Source organism: Sardina pilchardus, chromosome 4, assembly GCF_963854185.1.
Source record: "Sardina pilchardus chromosome 4, fSarPil1.1, whole genome shotgun sequence".
In the NCBI taxonomy this organism is placed as follows: domain Eukaryota; kingdom Metazoa; phylum Chordata; class Actinopteri; order Clupeiformes; family Clupeidae; genus Sardina; species Sardina pilchardus.
This window is the reverse complement of record NC_084997.1, coordinates 4,676,880-4,694,379: the sequence shown is the minus strand read 5'-3', so window position 1 is coordinate 4,694,379 and position 17,500 is coordinate 4,676,880. Positions and strand designations below refer to the sequence as shown.

At 48.6% G+C, this 17,500-nt stretch overlaps 1 protein-coding gene across 1 annotated transcript in view; it reads left to right on the top strand.

Moving 5' to 3' along the window:
- tns1b (tensin 1b) overlaps positions 1 to 14,122 on the top strand; it is a 129,324-nt gene extending 115,202 nt beyond the window's left edge. Inside the window, exons 22-33 of the mRNA XM_062533604.1 lie at positions 109 to 204; positions 2,209 to 2,398; positions 2,609 to 3,675; positions 4,066 to 4,152; positions 4,690 to 4,818; positions 5,627 to 5,722; positions 7,196 to 7,273; positions 7,801 to 7,872; positions 8,992 to 9,160; positions 9,354 to 9,422; positions 9,510 to 9,539; positions 10,670 to 14,122. Of these exons, the coding sequence (XP_062389588.1) occupies positions 109 to 204; positions 2,209 to 2,398; positions 2,609 to 3,675; positions 4,066 to 4,152; positions 4,690 to 4,818; positions 5,627 to 5,722; positions 7,196 to 7,273; positions 7,801 to 7,872; positions 8,992 to 9,160; positions 9,354 to 9,422; positions 9,510 to 9,539; positions 10,670 to 10,811 (2,225 nt within the window). The 3' untranslated portion in view covers positions 10,812 to 14,122. The remainder of the gene's footprint in view (positions 1 to 108; positions 205 to 2,208; positions 2,399 to 2,608; positions 3,676 to 4,065; positions 4,153 to 4,689; positions 4,819 to 5,626; positions 5,723 to 7,195; positions 7,274 to 7,800; positions 7,873 to 8,991; positions 9,161 to 9,353; positions 9,423 to 9,509; positions 9,540 to 10,669) is intronic.
- Positions 14,123 to 17,500: the final 3,378 nt, after the last annotated feature.

Sequence of the window (17,500 nt, the reverse complement as noted above, 5' to 3'; positions counted from 1 at the left end):
GGTGCACTCCCAGGTCTGGGCTCTTACGGTCAGTGTGCTGTGTGTTGTGTGTTGTGAGGAAGAGGGGCTGGAGTGCTGAGGCTGAAGCTCTATGTTTCCCCCACACAGGTCGCTCTCCCCCAGGACTGGCCAAAACACCCCTGTCCTTCCTGGGCCTGAAACCACACAACCCAGCCGAGATCCTGCTCCACCAGACCGGCTCAGGTGAGATCCATAAACACACACACACACACACACACGCACACACACACACACACACACACACACACACACACACACACACACACTGCCACTCCCACCCAGCCTTCCAGTCACCTTCCAGCTCAGTCCAGAGGCTGTTAGCAGAGCAGCTTCCCTCTGGAGGGCCATCAACGACCAGTTATACCTCATAAAGAGAGACTAAAAATATACCCTCACCCTTCCATATATCAAACCATGCTCTCTCTCTCTCTCTCTCACTCTCTCTACCTCCCACCTCTCTGCCTCTCTCTCCTGCTCTCTCTCTTTAACAAGCATTTCTCTCTATTAAGCAGTGAGATCATAAGTGCTTGTAAATGGAGCGGGCATTGGCCTTTTCATATGCGGTTATATGGGCTGGGTTTTTAGTGGGGCAGGAATGCGTCTGAGGGGGGACTGATTTACGGGCCGTCCAGAGAGGCGTGCATGTACCAGCACCCTTCAAAGGGACGGCACTCCAGCTGGGCCTCCTATTCACACAGCCACCATCCCGACATGAGAGGGCTCCGGAATATCATTTCATAAATGAGCTGGATGAAGAGGTGCACTTGTTATTCGCCTCAGAGGGCTCCAAGACAGCATGTGGTGTGTGCTGAACTCAAGGGGTCACGAGAAACAGAACGCATTTTTTCAAGGTAGAAAACCAGACAGTGACCCGACCAACTCACAGAGGGCTTTTGCAGTTCAGCACACAAATTTGTTTGATATTTTGCAACACCTTCTCCGTAAGCCAATGAAACATCTGCTTAAGTATGCTGCGAAGGGCGGTTATTAAAATGGAACGGCAATGATTCTATTCCAAAGCACAGTGCAAGACTTGATAAAGAACAGGCACCCCAAGACTACATTAGACTAGAGTCCAAACAATGAGCTTTGGTATCCGCCCCTCCTGGATTCCTCTGTCTCCCCCTCTTTTGGCTCATCCTGGTGGTGTCTGGCGTGCTGTTTCTCCTCGGCTGTGAGCTCTGCTGTGTGAAGTGACATGTTGTGATGTGTTTCTGGTGTTTCTACTCTGCTCCCTATGCGGTCAGACTGTGAGAGTCTCAGTGATGAGGAGGAAGGTAAGGCCAGTCACAGCCAACTCATCACCCACTCCCCACCGTCCAGTGCTCCGACCCCCGTCCACCGCACGTCCACCTGCAGCCGCCCTGCTCTCGTGCCTGCACAAGGCAGATATGAGCGCTGACTGGACTCATATGCCCACTGCACACACACCCCACGCCTTTATCCCTTGGCTTCATGCAAACATTAAACAACTGTTTCATGTTTGGGTCATTCCATTTCAAACCCACTCAGCTCTTGGTATGGTCAAGTCTGTGTACATTTCCATACTAAACAATAGGTTACACATCATGTCACAAAACATGCCATTTGTTTAAGGATCTTTTCCAGTTTATAAGTTCTGTCATAAATCCTTTACATTTTGTTTTGGCATCAACACAACCATTGCAAGCAAGTGTGCCTTTCACTAAATCATCAGGTCATCCCTTATACGGCTGTCTGTAAACACACTTCATAACAGATGGTATGCATCGGGCCAGCGCTCAAAGCCAAGCTTTTAACTTTGACATAGGGGTCACAGGCTAACAGGAGAGTCATTTCTGTAGGACACGTTGGACCTGCTCACATGTATTGATTGAATGGAGGCAACAGAGACTTATAGCACCTCAGTTCTGGTAGAAAAAGTGCAGAAAGGTTTTGAGACAGGATTCCTTTACGTAGTTGTCTGACAAGTAATAGCATGTAAGGACAAAAAGTATGTAGTATGCATAGCTATTCAGCACACACAATACAGAGCACTTTATTGTAACATTTCTGCTGTTACAACAAACATTTGACTTTAGGTCCACTACGCATATCTCAGTGCCATGTCATTGTCTCATTTCAGTCCTCTCATGTCAGTAGGAAGTAGATTGTCAGCTGCATTAGTGGTGGCAGCTCCCTGTTGACATGCAGCATTTCTGTTCTCAGAGCCGCGCAGCTATGTGGAGTCTGTAGCGCGGACAGCGGCCCTCGGAGGAGCTCCAGCAGCCGCCCAGCAGGCTCCTGCCCCCTCCGCCCACGAGGTGGACGGCCCCGCCCGCGCGGCCACGCACCCTGGGCCCACACACGCCTTCAACGCCCCGCTGTCCTCCAGCAGCCCCATCGAGAGCCCTGAAAGGTCAGTCCCAGCAGTAGGACCGTGTCTGAGTGGTGCGGAAGTCGGTTGCACTTACTGTACTTACAAAAGACTTTCAGTAAGATTAAGTTGGTCAATACAAAGAAAATATAAACTGAGCATTCAGATATAAACATAGTTGAATGGTGTTTGTGTTATTGCTGTTTGTGCTGAGCTTAGTAAACATAAACACTCCTCTTGTCCCTGTCTCAGAGAGCACCCTCTGGCTGACAGCAGCGTGGGCCTGATCTCGTCCCCTGCGGCGGGCCTGGACTCTGGCTTCCGCTCACAGCCGTCCGAGCAGAGCGCGTCCCGCACCCCGACTCCCTCCTACCCCGCCTCCAGCAGCCTGTCAGGCAGCTACATGACCCCTGACCTCAGCCCCTCCCTGCCCGAGAGCAGCCATACCAGCCTCCCCGGCCTCCCCGGCCTCCAGCCGGCCCCCGCCAGCCCTGGCACCCTGCACCGGGCCCTGGCCCCCGACGCGCCCCCCAGCCCCAGCCCCCAGCGCCGCCTGCCCAGCCACGGCAGCCCCATCCTCGGCCGCCAGCCCTCGCCGGCTAACGGCATCATCCAGCCCGGCTACGGGACGGGCGTCCAGATCCTGGGTCACTACCCCGGCGTGTCCATGGCCACGCAGAACAGGCAGCCGCCGGTCAGCCAGGGCACCCAGAGCAGCCCCATCCTCAGCCGGCAGTCGCCGTACAGCCAGCCCGTCCAGAGCAGCCCGGTGCTGAGCAGGCAACCGTCCATCGACCAGGTCACGCAGACGCAGAGCAGCCCGGTGCTCAGCCGCCAGCCGTCCATCGGCCTGCCGGTCCAGAGCAGCCCCGTGCTGTCCAGGCAGCCCTCCCTCACCCACCCCGCGCAGGGCAGCCCCGTGCTGGGCCGACACCCGTCCATGGGCCAGGTGACCCAGGGCAGCCCCAGCCTGGACCGCCACCCCATGTACAGCGGCTACACCACTCCAGACGAGCGGCACGGCGCCCTGTCCCGCCAGAGCAGCTCCTCCGGGTACCACCCGCCCTCCACGCCCTCCTTCCCGCTCTCGCCCGCCGGCTACATGGAGGGCGCAGGGTTCCGTCAGGGCAGTCCGGCCCCGCCGCAGCAGCCCCAGCTGCCCGAGAAGCGCCGCATGTCCAGCGGCGAGCGGCCCAACGGCGGCCTGTCGTACGGCACCCTCAACGGCAAGATGTCCTCGCCCGTGTCCAGCGGGGGCAGCACGCCCAACGTGCAGTTCTTCCACACCCTGCCCGACTTCTCCAAGCTGGCCATGTGCGGTAAGGCCTGGCCAAGTGATGCTCTCACAGCATGTGCACATGGTTTTGCTATCTCTCCTAGAAACGTGCTGCAGTTTGATGTGATGAAAGAATTGGCCGTGTGGCTGTAGATACAGCTGTGGCTTCAGAGGCGAGCCAGACAGCATATTTGTAAAGCTACTTAAGGTGACAGAGTTGCACTCCAGCAAGACTTTAATTGCAAGTTCATGTTACACGCATAAAGTATATTTTAGCAAACATGTATCTTGACCTTTGTGAGAGGAGGCTGGCTGTCACATGTATCAAATATGTCTGTTACTTAAACGAGCCGTACTGGAACAGATCTTCCGAGTCGTGGGAAGCAGGGCCTATGGCCTGCTGTGGTCTAAGCTCAACTTGCTCTCTTTTCAGATGGGAGTCCAGAGACCAGGTTGAATGTAAAGTTCGTCCAGGACACGTCCAAGTACTGGTATAAGCCAGACATATCCCGAGAGCAAGGTGAGGTGCCAGGGGGGCTTATTTATCTCTGTGTGGAGCGGGTGCATGGGGCCGTGTGCTCACGTAAACACTGCAACACACACCAGCTGACCTCCGGTGTGAGCTCTTAGCTGGAGGTCAGCGCCTGTTGGCCCTCGCATGTGTTTCTCCTCAGAGCTCTTATTGGATTAGCTCATCTACACTGGAGATAGCTCTAAACACAAGCACATGGAGCCCACCGTCACATCACACACCACACGCCATATGCACTTAGTTAGGCTCTGTGGACATCTGCCTCTCGCTAGAGCCCCCCCCCCCCTCCTACACACACACACACACACACACACACACACACACTCACTCACTTTTTACTGAAAGAGTTGAAGCCATAATGAGGACAAATAAAGGTTTTTATGGAGAGTCTTTCTGCCCTCACCCCTCTCCTTTAATCGCCACAGACGCATAGCAACAATTAGTTCACAGATTTGTAGCTCTGCAGTGTACTGCCATCATGTGCTGGTGCCAATGTGTCTGTTGCTGTGTCTTGTGCCTGAGCAGCCATCAGCGTGCTGAAGGACAGAGAGCCAGGGGCCTTCATCATCCGTGACAGCCACTCGTTCCGAGGGGCCTACGGCCTGGCCATGAAGGTGGCCTCCCCGCCTCCCACTGTGCAGCCCAATAAGAAAGGTTTGGCATGATCATTTACTATGCACACACACACACACACACACACACACACACACACACACACACACAGAGACCTGAACAGTCCTATCGTGCTCTTCTGTTCTCTCTCGTGTGAGACGTGATGAGTTCACAGTCAGAGGCACCAGCCAGCCAACGACCACACCCTTCCCTCTCCAAAAGAACCTCTTGACAGGCAACATGACCCCTGCCTAAGCCGTAATCCTGTTTTCACCACACTATCTACGGGCAAAGTCTATTAACAGCACCTCTCAACAGATACTTAGCGTTTAATGTCTTCTGATGCCCTGGTGAAAACCGAGTATTAGGCAAAAAAGAGAGCAGTGCATCTATCAACAGGCCTGGCTCTTGGCTGCTCATGAGAACATTGCATTGGCAGCACATTTGAATGGGCCTTGGGAGGATAATTATGATCAGCGCATTGATGGTTAGCAGATTGCTTTCATTAGCAGCTGCCCCGCGGGGTGTTGGGGGGGGGGGGGGGGGAGCAGGAGGGAGGGTGATGTTGGAACGCGTCCACCTATGCTGAAGTGCACGCTCACAGGGCGACGCGTGGAAGAGCCCGAACGTGATCTCAGATCCCCGCGCCGCCCCGGGCAGCGTCACCGGTTCACTCAGCGCTCACACGTTCATTCCAGGGCTGACACCCAGTCTGCACTCAGAGCAAAAACACAGCACAAGTTGAAGAGCCCCCAAATCCCATCAACTTTTATAATGCTTTGTGTGAGCGTGTGTCGTTTGCCTAAGTGCCTTATTTACGAGATGTGTCTTTGTTTTTTGTCTCCCGCAGCCGGTGACGTCACTAATGAGCTGGTGCGCCACTTCCTCATTGAGACGAGTCCAAAGGGCGTGAAGCTGAAGGGCTGTCCCAACGAGCCCTACTTCGGTGAGCAGCAACAACAGTCATCATCACAGTCTCCACAAACACACAAATCCACACTTATAGTAAAATCCAGGGTCCACTAACAATACTGCTGACGTATGGAGAAGTAAGAAAGGCCACATGTACTGTATGAGTGAAGCTGTTAAGGCCTGGGCCTGAAGCACAGCCCTCATGAGGGTATTGAAGTAGACAGCCATGTTGACAATGACTGCTCTAATAAAAGTCTCCAGTGAGTCCCCCCCTTCTCCTGGGCCCTCCTTTGAATGGCCCAGTGATCTGAGCTACTCTAGACCACAGTCCATAAAGCCCCCTAATCCTAATTATAGTATGGAATAAGTTCAAGTCATTTACGTCTGGCTCAAATGCTCTCCCTTCTAATTTCATCTGCTCGCTGCATTACAAGCATGGGAGCTTGTCAGTTCAATGGACAAGGAGGCCTCTTCTCATTTATCACATGTTCCATCAGAAACCGAGAGAGAGAGAGAGAGAGAGAGAGAGAGAGAGAGAGAGAGAGAGAAGCAACCCGTGGCCTAGGAGGGGCTGCTTACATAAGGTCTCACACATCCTGTTGGGGTGACCAATTGCGTAACGGCGTATCTTTGTTGTTAAAAAGAGGCTTTCTGTTGAAAAGTGGTGGGAGGTATGGGAGCGCTGGCTGCTCCGTTATCTCATCTGGGCTTGTGTGTGTGGAGGTTAAATTTAGAGCTATCTGCGCTGTTCCCCATGAATTGATGAGTCAGGCGTCTGGCTTTAAAAGGCTGCTCCTCTTACCCGCGCACTGCCAAGACTCCCATAGGGCCATGGCGTTAAGCCCATTCATATATTTAGGGAGGCCCTGGCAGGGTGGCCGTAGCTCGCTTTGATCCATTAATGAATGTGCTGAAGGATATTGCGCTCGGAGACGTTGAACTCTGCCCCGACAGAGTGCTGACAATCACTTCCATACTTCCAATGACAATAGTTCTCATATAGCCCAGATGCGCCGTGCTCCTTTTGAAGCCTGCGCAGCAGACCGTCACTTGCATTGGGCCGGAGGGCCTCAGTAGGCCTCTTGGCCCAGCCAACTGAAGCCATATAGCATTCTATCCAAACAGCCGCCCACTCCCCGACACCCCGAGCTCTGCTCCATCCGCTCCGGATCGCCTTTCTTTTCTTTTCCCATAACATACATCGGAGATCTTGGCCAAGGAAGGTGTTTCCAAAACACACAACAGGTCACCATGGAGACCATACATGCCAGTGTTGTAATTCCAATGTACAGTACATCACTGGGAAATCCACTCTGCAGTTAGTACAGGGCCAGTCTCCCAGGGTGGCAGGCCCCACACAGGACTAATATATTGGGATAATAGAGCATCATTTTTTTTTCATTTTCACATGGTTTAAGTGTGAGCTTGGCTTTTGTCTGCTTTACATTAACTCTGGCGTTCTCGTGTGTGTGTGTGTGTGTGTGTGTGTGTGTGTGTGCGTGCACAGGATGCTTGTCAGCACTGGTCTATCAGCACTCCATTACCCCACTGGCACTGCCCTGCAAACTGGTCATACCTGCCAGAGGTAAGATACCACTGAGTCCTCATCTGTTTTGTATGTACTGTACCCTGTGTCTGTGTATATGTGTGTGTGTGTGTGTGTGTATGAATATGAGAGTGAGTGATTTACCCCCTGCCATGCGTAGCCTCTGTGGCCTGTGCAGCAGCTGTGGTGTTTTAATCCTGCCCGTATGCCCTCACACGCACCCGTAAAGCGCCGGGGGGGAATGTGCAGGGGCGCCCACTCCTACGTCACGCCCTGCCCGTCCCCACCGGGCCGGCCCAGTCCCACGCTGGTGTCAGGAGAGCAAGAGGGAGAGAGTTGACCTCGGATGGAAGCCCCGGCACATTCCTGCCCTCCACAAACACTCCCGCCAGGCGTGCCAATTCCCAGCAGGGCGAGAATACCCCCGTAGAGAGTGACACTGTGCACCCAGAGGCCCACAGGAAGCATCCTCACACAACCTTTGACACTTTCCCTCTAACCTATGCACCTCGTCTCTCTGTGTGTGTGTGTGTGTGTTTGTGTGTGTGTGTGTGTTTTGTTATCAGATCCTCATGATGAGACCCCAGAGATAGCCACACCAACCAACCCTGCGACAGAGCTCCTCAAACAGGGAGCAGGTAAGAAGAGACAATGATTGATTGAGTGCCATTGGCCTTCCAAGGGTAATGAAGGTCATGGTGTGAGAGACCCCCCCCCCCCCCCCCCCCCTCCTCATCTGTTCTCATTCAGCCCCAGCTTCAGGGTCCACACATTCCCTTAGCCTCGTTATCATGTGTGAGCTAGTGACACTCAGCACTGAGGCGTGATCTCCATCAGACTTGTAAAGAACATCAGTCCTAGTTTATTTTAGGTTATAGACCCAATGTACTTGGACATCAGAGCAATAATGGAAGTATACAGGTCTAATGTATACTCTAGACTCTGATTCAAACAGTGTTTTCCATATTTCATTATTTCAGTTATTGCTTCCTTTTTACTGTGTATACAACAAATCTGACACCACCCATTCCATGTTTTCTTCCACTTTGATGGTCACTTCCATGTGACTATAGGGCAGAAGGCTCCTACTGAATCCCATGGTAAACTACGTGTTGATTTGCTTTCGTTTTGAGAGCCTGTTTTGGTCTTGTGCGTCTTCGACTTTGACTGCAGCATCCCAGTCCAGACAATGCCTTCTTACACTATTCCAGTGCAAACTACTCTGAACTGACCTATGCGCATGTGTGTGTGTGTGTGTGTGTGTGTGTGTGTGTTTATGTGTGATTAGTGTGTGTGTGTGTGCCTCCATTTGTATCGCCTGTTAACAAACCCAAACCTTTGAAGCTCCGTTTCCTCACTAAACCAGAGACTGCTGCCATTGTCTTTCGTCCTTTCAGATTGTTTGGAAAACCATGGTTGTCTTATGGAAAGAAACCTCTTTCCTGTCTCTCTCCTGATGGCATGTCCTCAAACTGAAAGCACAGAAATAAAATTGCTTTGCATGTATTTTGCAGATGCGAGTGTTTGAGTTATAGATGGAAATCAAATAAAAACAAAGGGATAATGATCCTTAAATCGGTTAGCATTAAACTGGAGATAGAACACAATACAGTATCAGCAGTATTGAGCTGAATTGTGAGGAATTTCTGAATGATTTTTAAATACATCATGCTACTTAGTGAGTTGTGCATGTGATATTATCCTGGATTTAGTTTTCTGTGTTTTTGATGAATGGTTCTCTGCATTGACTTTCTTAGCCTGCAACGTCCTGTATATCAACTCTGTGGAGATGGAGTCCCTGACCGGACCCCAGGCCATCGCCAAGGCCATCTCTGAGACGCTGGCCGCCGGCCCTGCCCCCACCGCCACCATCGTCCACTTCAAGGTGTCCACGCAGGGAATCACTCTGACCGACAACCAGAGAAAGTGAGTGCTATGGCCTCTCCTTAAAATACTCCCCAGGCTCTTTATTTCCTTTCATCTTGTGTTTGTGTGTCTTTAATTCTCCCCTCCCACACATGGTCACTTGGTGGTCACTTGATGGTCACTTAGCCTGACGTTGGTGTAGCACATGACAACAGTGCCTTCACTCCTCTGATGCCCTTTTCCTTTCCCTCAGGCTGTTCTTCAGGAGACACTACCCTATCAACACAGTCACCTTCTGCAACACTGACCCACAGGAGAGAAAGTGAGTACTGGGGATTTGAACCTCTCACAGCCCATTGGTTTTAAAGAGATGGCCGCTCTCTGACCGTTGCTTGTTTTGCATCCGCAGGTGGAGCAAACCTGAGGGGGGCACTGCAAAGTAAGTACCCTGCTTATTATACAGCGCTCACGGCCACTGCTCATGTCTCATGTATTTTAGGAAGCAATAGCCCAACTTTAAGAGCTCTGTACTGTACATTGTCCCCCCGCGGGCGGCTGCTGTCCAAACTCCACCCAAGTGTGCCATTTCTCCTTTCCGCTCTTTCTCTACCTCTCTCCCTCTCTCCCTCTCTCTCCTTCTCTCTGTCATCCTCTCATCCACCCCTGACACACTGAAGGTCCCCCGGGCCCGTCCCAGTGCAGGCTCCATGCTCCCCTCAGCACTGTGGGGCATGTGATTCCCATCACGGCTCAGGCCAGTCCAGGCGCACAATGAAAGGGCTCCCTCCCTCGGAGCGCGCTCATTAGGCGCTGTGCGGGGCTGATGCGATGGGCAGATACGTGCCGTAGGAAGGACACATGAATAGGTTGGGCAGAGGATGAAAGCCGCTGACTCACTGGGAGTGGGATTCTCCGGCTGAGCCGGGATAGCGCTGCGCTGTGCGCGGGCGGGCAGCTCCGAGGGTCCAGGCTCGCTGTTGAAGCGCCGCACAAGAGAAGGTTATTATGGCGGCGCTGCCATCGGAGCTCAGGGCCACTTAGGAGTGTTCCAGTAGTGTTTGATGTCAGTGGGAGACTACAGTTAGATTATTGCTATGGAACTATGTGCCCATTTAGATGAGATCAATGGTGTCATTTTACACTTTAACACCTCGCTTTTCTTCAAAGTCACAGATATTTGGTCTCATTAAGCCTTTATAACTTCTTATCCTAGCTGTGTATTGTGTTCAAGTTGACTGTGTTGGTGCATTGTGTAGGGACTATAAGTAGATTACTGTGTGGACCATGTCGTAGCTTTTGGGAGTGTGTTGCGTGTGAGAGGGCGTTGCTCATGTAAATACAGCTCTGTTTGTGATCAGTGCTGTTAGATAGCACAGCTGTTTCCCTCAGAGCCACGGTGCCTATACAGCAGGGCACTTCCTGTGCTGTTGTTATCTCTTTTGCACCACAGTCTCTATTCATTTGTGGGTATACCATTTTACAATATTGAGAAGGAATTCCATGTGATCTCATTTGAAATACATGTCTTGCTTGTTCATGAGAGAGTTAAATGTGTGTTTGTGCTTTCAGGTTTTTTGGGTTCGTGGCCAGGAAGCAAGGAAGCACAACAGACAACGTCAGTCACCTCTTCGCCGAGATGGACCCTGACCAGCCCGCCACTGCCATTGTCAACTTTGTGTCCAAAGTGATGATGAGCTCCCAGAAACGATGATCTTGATGCTCCTGCATGATGCTCTTGGGGTGGAAATGATCTCCCTTTTTCTTCACCCCAGAGGACATTTCATTTCATGCCTTTGACTTTGTTCTTTTCTTTACCCTTTTTTGATTCTGTTATTGTATGCATATATGGTATGTGTGCGAGTGCATGGATGCGTTTGGTGTTTGTGCTGTTTAGGGGAAGGCTTGGGGAGTTGACTGAGACTGGGACAGAGGAAGTGCAGAGTGGGGGCGTGGTTGTGTGATGTGCATGCTGAGGAGGTGAGCTAACGCTTCACCTCAAGAAGGGCTGACAAAACAAATTGACGGAGGAGGTTATGCTGAAGAAAAGCGAATTCTAGAGGGAAGACAGTGAGGTCTGAGGTCTGGCTTTTGGATTGATCTACCAAAGATAAAGCAGTCAGGATGAATATGTAATTATTGGAGAGTCCTTGATTTTGTAAAAATAAGGCTCTGTAATCAGAGATGGTCTGTGTTTCATTTTGTTTTTCTATACACATTCATTGATACTGTCTATAGTTTGATTTCATGAAGAGTGCACGTATGCACTACTGATTTATGATTTTGTTTTTCTTGTTTGAGATGTACTTACCCTGTTGTTGGACTAAGGTGGGAGCTAAGCAGGCTTGTGGATTTCAAAGGGCTTCTCTGTACAAAGAAAAGAAAAAAACAGACCAAAATGTTATAATCAAATACACTGTGGTCCAAATTCCACTTTGTTTTTTTTTTCATCTTATATATTTCCTCTATTACTTTTATTTTCCTTGTGGGCATTTCTGATAATGCCGTTGAAGTCTTATTCTAGTCAATCCTTGAGCACCTAGATTTCAGTGGACGTGGAACCTGATGGTTCAGCACTGCTCCGTGTCAGTGGACAGGGCAGGGCAGGGGAGGGGGTTCACGGCACGGTGACCGGATCCGACCGACCTGTCGCTCCGCCACCCCACCTTGGCCTCCACCTCAACTCCACACTGTGGCTACTCTTCTGGGGCGTCCCACTCGAACCTTTGAGCACACTGGAGGAGGCTCCCAGGCTGGGATCTTTGCACTGTTAGCATGTTCTAGTCCACACATAACCCCCAACTATCCACCTCACGCTCACCTCAACCCTTTGTCTGTCTGCTACTGTGTGGACATGAGTGTGTCTGTGTCTGTGTGTGTGTGTTTGTGTCTGTGTGTGTCTGTGCGTGTTTGCGTCTCACTCTCGACGGTGGCATTTCTTTATGTCACGGACCATGAGAGAGAGAGAGAGCTGTCCAGAGAGATGGGACCTGCACCTGCTGTTGACCCCACCAGCTGCATTCTCTGTCTGTCCGTCTGTCCCACCAGCTGCATCCTCTGTCTGTCTGTCTGTCCCACCAGCCTCATCCTTTGTCTGTCTGTCTGTCCTGTCCTGCCCCCCCCCCCCCCCACTGACTACTTCTCTCCAGTAGTCCACTCTCTGGCTTCTCCCTACAAGTCTCACAGGCACCTGACAATGACTTTTGTAGAACTAAAGTAGCTTCAAATCACTACGCTGCTGCAGGCCTTACTTTTAAAAGACAAAATGATATAAAAAAAAATACAAACACACAGACATCATACCCTAAAGTAAGCTATATATATATGAAAAACTTTAAGAAGTGACTCTACTAAAATATTTATTGTTTTATTTTTGTGTGTTTTGTTTTGTTTGTTTTGTTTTGCCATGTTGCTCTATGTTAACTCATATATACATATTATATTGTATAGTCTACATAAAGATTACTGACGCAATGAAAAAAGTACTCTGTATTTTCGCTAAGGTTTCAAAATCATTGCATTTTAAAGCATTCACTTGCATAAGATGTAAAATGTATGTATTTTAAATCTTGTCATCATGTTTTGAATATTTTCTTTTGGCGTTATGCTTGCATCTGACTTTTGCTCATTAGACTGAAGTATGCTTCTGTGGAGAGACTGTGGTAGAGGGAAGAAAGATTATTGTTTGTAAAAAAAACAAAAAAGGAAAAAAATAACAATGAAATGTTAAATGCTGTCAGTGTTGAGGCTCTTGTATCAACAGAAAATATCTGAGGACTCATTTGAGGTGGGCAAATCAGTGGAAGATAAAGGCTACAGTTTTATTATTGTCAATTTCTTTTTTATCCTCTGTCTCTTGACTCACCTGCAAATGATGGTCAACGTCAAAACATATAGTGCCCAAGAAGCCACCCCAGATTGCCACATTTAAATGAAAGTATTTTGTTAGCTGCTGCCATCCTGTGGTGTAGTGAAATATTACCACCATTTAGACCAGTCACATTATACTTACACTGTCCTCCTGATAACTACTACAGTGTTTTAGCTGTTATTTCTAATATACAACCCTTATAGCAGTAAAAAGTAATGGCTAATATTTTAGCTTTCCAGTGACCATTGCATTTAGTGGTTTAAGATATATTACAAAGGTCAGAGGTAAATGAATAGGTGTGTTTCATCAATCAGTTATGTTGTGGTAAATGACCACCGCCCACACGTATATGTGTAAATACTTTGTTTCTCGCCAAAGATTCATCTCTTGCGTGTGCTTTCATTTGGTTGTAGATCACTCTGTCCCCATTTCTTTTAATATCCAGAAACATGCCATCTTAATGATGAAGCAATGTCCTATTCTTGATATGAAGTCACTTATTTGGGCATCAGGCATCAACAGACCCTTTCCTGAGGTGTATAGTATGTTTTAGAATTACAGTTCAACTCAAATCATCTTTTGCTAAGCACTTACTTACTTCTGGTAATATGAAAGAAGAATATTATAAGAAATCCAAAACACAACGCAGCAGCAGCTTTGCTATTTCACTACTCTGAACTACACTTATATAATTTTGAAATTAAAAATGCACAAAAATATGTCTTAGAATGTGCAGGCACCAGTAGCTTGCTCAGACATATTTAAAATTGGGTAATGACTGCATTGTAAACTACAATTCTTATTTATTCTGTTGTCCAACTCACCACCGATTTTGATTGACTACAGGACAGAAAAAATAGTTCATGTTTGTTGTATTGATATTTTTTTCTGATATAATACATTTCAGGAGATAGAAAGGAACCTTCAACCATATAATGTTGATACCTATGACAGTGGTTTGTGTACTTTTGAAAGTGTTGTGTCCTTTTAAACATGTCCACATATGGACTAGCTCCTGAACTAGACTATGTGAATGTGCTTCTTGCTGTACAGACCATGTATTTTTATTTCTCTCATGTATGGCTTCTTTATTTTCAAACACATGTTAAAGAGCAATACAAATAAGTTACATTAAAATATACTGTTGCTTGAAATGATATCTTTCATTTTGTCTACTTGCAAAGCTCAATCCTTTATTATTAATAATAGTAATAATAATAATTAAACTGCACTGAAAAAAGATAGTGTTTCACTTGTAGGCTATTTAATTACAGAAATTATGAATTTTACACTCATTCTTAAAGAACATGCAGGAAACACACACACACACACACACACACACACACACACACACACACACTGAAAGATTCTGAATAGGAGGCATCAGCAATGTTATAACTGATCCATGAAAGAGAGATTTGTAGGGTAGATTAAGTATATCAAGTACAAAGAAATGACATCTTTTGAGTCGTGGCTGTGGAATTTCATACACTGGATGGCTATCATATGCAGAATGAATAGGGGTCTCATGCAGCTTTCTATGGAGAACACCCTATTAGCCATCACCTTGGATGGGGTAAGGCATGTTAGAGAGGCCTTTGTTGATGCTGCTTCACAACTATGAGCTACCAGTTACTGCTCTACTGTAGTTTATTTACCAGGCCATTTGAATAAAGATTGTTGACTGACTTGTTAAGTTTGATGAACATGAATGAGACTCTGGGCTCTTAAGGTGAGCTGTAATTGGTCAGCAATGCGTTTAGTCACTAAATCAGAATCCATGGAGCTGATTTGTGAGATCACACTCTCAGGCCTAATTTCTTGGCTGCAGTGAACTATGAACTCATGGCGGCGTGATGCTGGGTATTATGTAGTAATCGATGGATTAATTCCACATGATCATACAACCAGCCATTTTTGCCATCATGTGCTGGTTATTTCATGCAGAGCTGCTACCCCATTGACTATGATTCAAAAGCATGTTTTCTTTGTCAAAGTGACGCATCTTTATATATGACAGCTTCTTCTTCATCTTAGTGTTTGTTTGGAGATTTTGTAGTTATTTCTCAAACTGAGAACTGACACTGAACTTGTTGGGGTCTGCTACTGCTCATTGTACAGACACGTGATCCACTGGCCACATCCCCAGAGACTTCACCTGCATAGTGCAGGGCGGGTGTGGGCCTAGTGAGGATTAGAGGGGGGTCCAGCAAGGAGGCTGACCCCTTGCTGTTCACACCATGGCTGCACATACAAACAGTGGCCACTTGGTGTCAGTGTTCATCCTCCCTGGACATGTCCAGCACAAAGTTAAGAGTAAAGGCCTCTGTAGAAAATGATGGTAATCAGTGTGATTTGTCTTTTTTCTTTCTTTCTTTCTCTCTCGCTCTCTCTCTCTCTGTGTGTGTGTGTGTGTGTGTGTGTGTGTGTCTGTGTGTGTGTGTGTGTGTGTGTGTGTGTGTGTGCGTGCGTGCGTGTGTGTGTGTGTGGCACTGAGAATGACTATACTGTGTAATCTACAGTTTATAGTGTAGTGCTGCTTCATTGATGGCGGTCTGGAGGTAGATAAGGCATCAGAAGAATTTCATTGCCCCTCTGTTGATGTTAGTCCCCCTCCACCCGCTTACTGAAGGCCCAGATGCCTAACTCAAAGAAGCGTCCGCCCCAACACCCAAACAATGGAGCCAGTTCAGTCCAACAGTTTATATACTCCTCTGTGGTCAGAGGAAAACATCTTGAATTTGACGTTATGGCTGATGGAAAAATACAACAACACCTCTGACACTCACTGGTATGTGTGCACGTGCATGTGTGTGTGTGCGTGTGTGTGCGTAGGCTTCTTCCTCTTTTTTTCCTGGAAATATCATTGTGATTCTGGAAAATTCCAATTTGTTCTCAGCAGGGGGTCCAAATGACAAGATGGGCAGCATTAGGCAGTCTATTTGAGGTCAAGGAGGGGATAACCCTCTAATCTAAGTGGGCTTTGTGCACCAAGGAGGAAAATCTGAAAATCAATATTTCGTCTGGTTCCTCAGCATGGTAATCTTTGCAGGGAACAGGTGTCCCGTGCCCGGGAAAGCCTCTTGTCCTCACATCACACACCGAGTCATGGAAGATTTTTGAGGGAAACACCCTCTCACACTGAGGACAAGGGCAGACTTACACACAAATGGCACTATTATCAAATTAGACATGCTGCTCCTTCTCATTGCTGGGTTGACGGTGAGGCTAATGACAAAGCCAGGTCTCACATGAAATATGGAAGGACATAAAAAAATGGTGAGTGCATGATGAGAATCTGTTGTGAATGAGCATGTGTGAGTATGTACACATGTGTTTCTATATGTCTTTCTGCATATGAGATTGTGTGTGTGTGTGTGTGTGTGTGTGTGTGTGTGTCCACACAGGCATTGCATGTGTATGAGAGAGGAGGCATATAAACAGCGTGCATGTAGTGGTAAGCCAGGTGTCGTGTCAGTGGCATGGTCATCGCTGTCCACTTCAAGGCTGGTAAATCTGACTCAAAGTGGACTTCCAACTTTCCATTAAAAGCTGGATCTTGGTCCAGGCAGGGAAAGCTCAATGCTTCCCAACTAAAAATACATACTCCAGGATGTTATTGCAAAGTTTCACATGCGTGCCTTGCCTGCATTTTTCGAACGTTGGGATGTTTTTTTTTCCTCTCTTCCTTCCATAAATAAGGGAGGTAAAATTCTTCAGTAACACAACATTGTAATAATGTTAGCCTCGGACAAGATCCCCAAAACTGATGTAAGTTCTCAGTACAGACCGGACAGAGATTTTTATGGTAGTGGAGTGTGTGTGTGTGTGTGTGTGTGTGTGTGTGTGTGTGTGTGTGTGTATGTACGTGTGCCTAGAAATGTGTCAAGGGATTAGGCTCTGGCCATTTTACAGCTTCTCTCAGCGTTTGCCAACGCTTTTGAGAATGAGGATAATACTTGCCTGAAGACTTTCCTGGGATTCACAACGGAAAAAAAGCTCCACACACGGAGTGAGCTCATCGCTAACTGGGCCTGCTCAAGGTATCAGCGCTCCCCCTGCTCCGGACAATCTCCCAGGTGACCTTATTAACACCCCCCTGCGAGCAGACCCAGCCTTCCACAGGCCTCTCATTTCGCACACCGGAGCACAACCTCCACCATCCGCAACCCCCCACCCCCACCCCCCCCAAAACCTCCTTCCTCAGCAGGCAGGTCAAATACGCACCCGTATATATAGCCGGAGAAGGGCCAGGTCAACGGTCAGGGCCAAGCAGGGCCTTAGGGGATTGAGTGTGGAACCTCGGCAGGGATCGGGTGTCCTCTCCTTTTGCAAGGAGGGAAGGGGGAGCTGGTGGAGCGGAGGATGGGGGTTGGGGGTTGGTGGTGTAGCTGCTGGTTGGGACACCTGAAGAGTTTGCGAGTGGGGGTCGGGCGGAGGAGGTGGAGGTGGAGGTGGGGGTGGGGGTGTAGCATTAGCGGGGGTGAGTGAGCCGGGAAGTGCCCTGATGGAGAAAACACACCCGTCTCTGA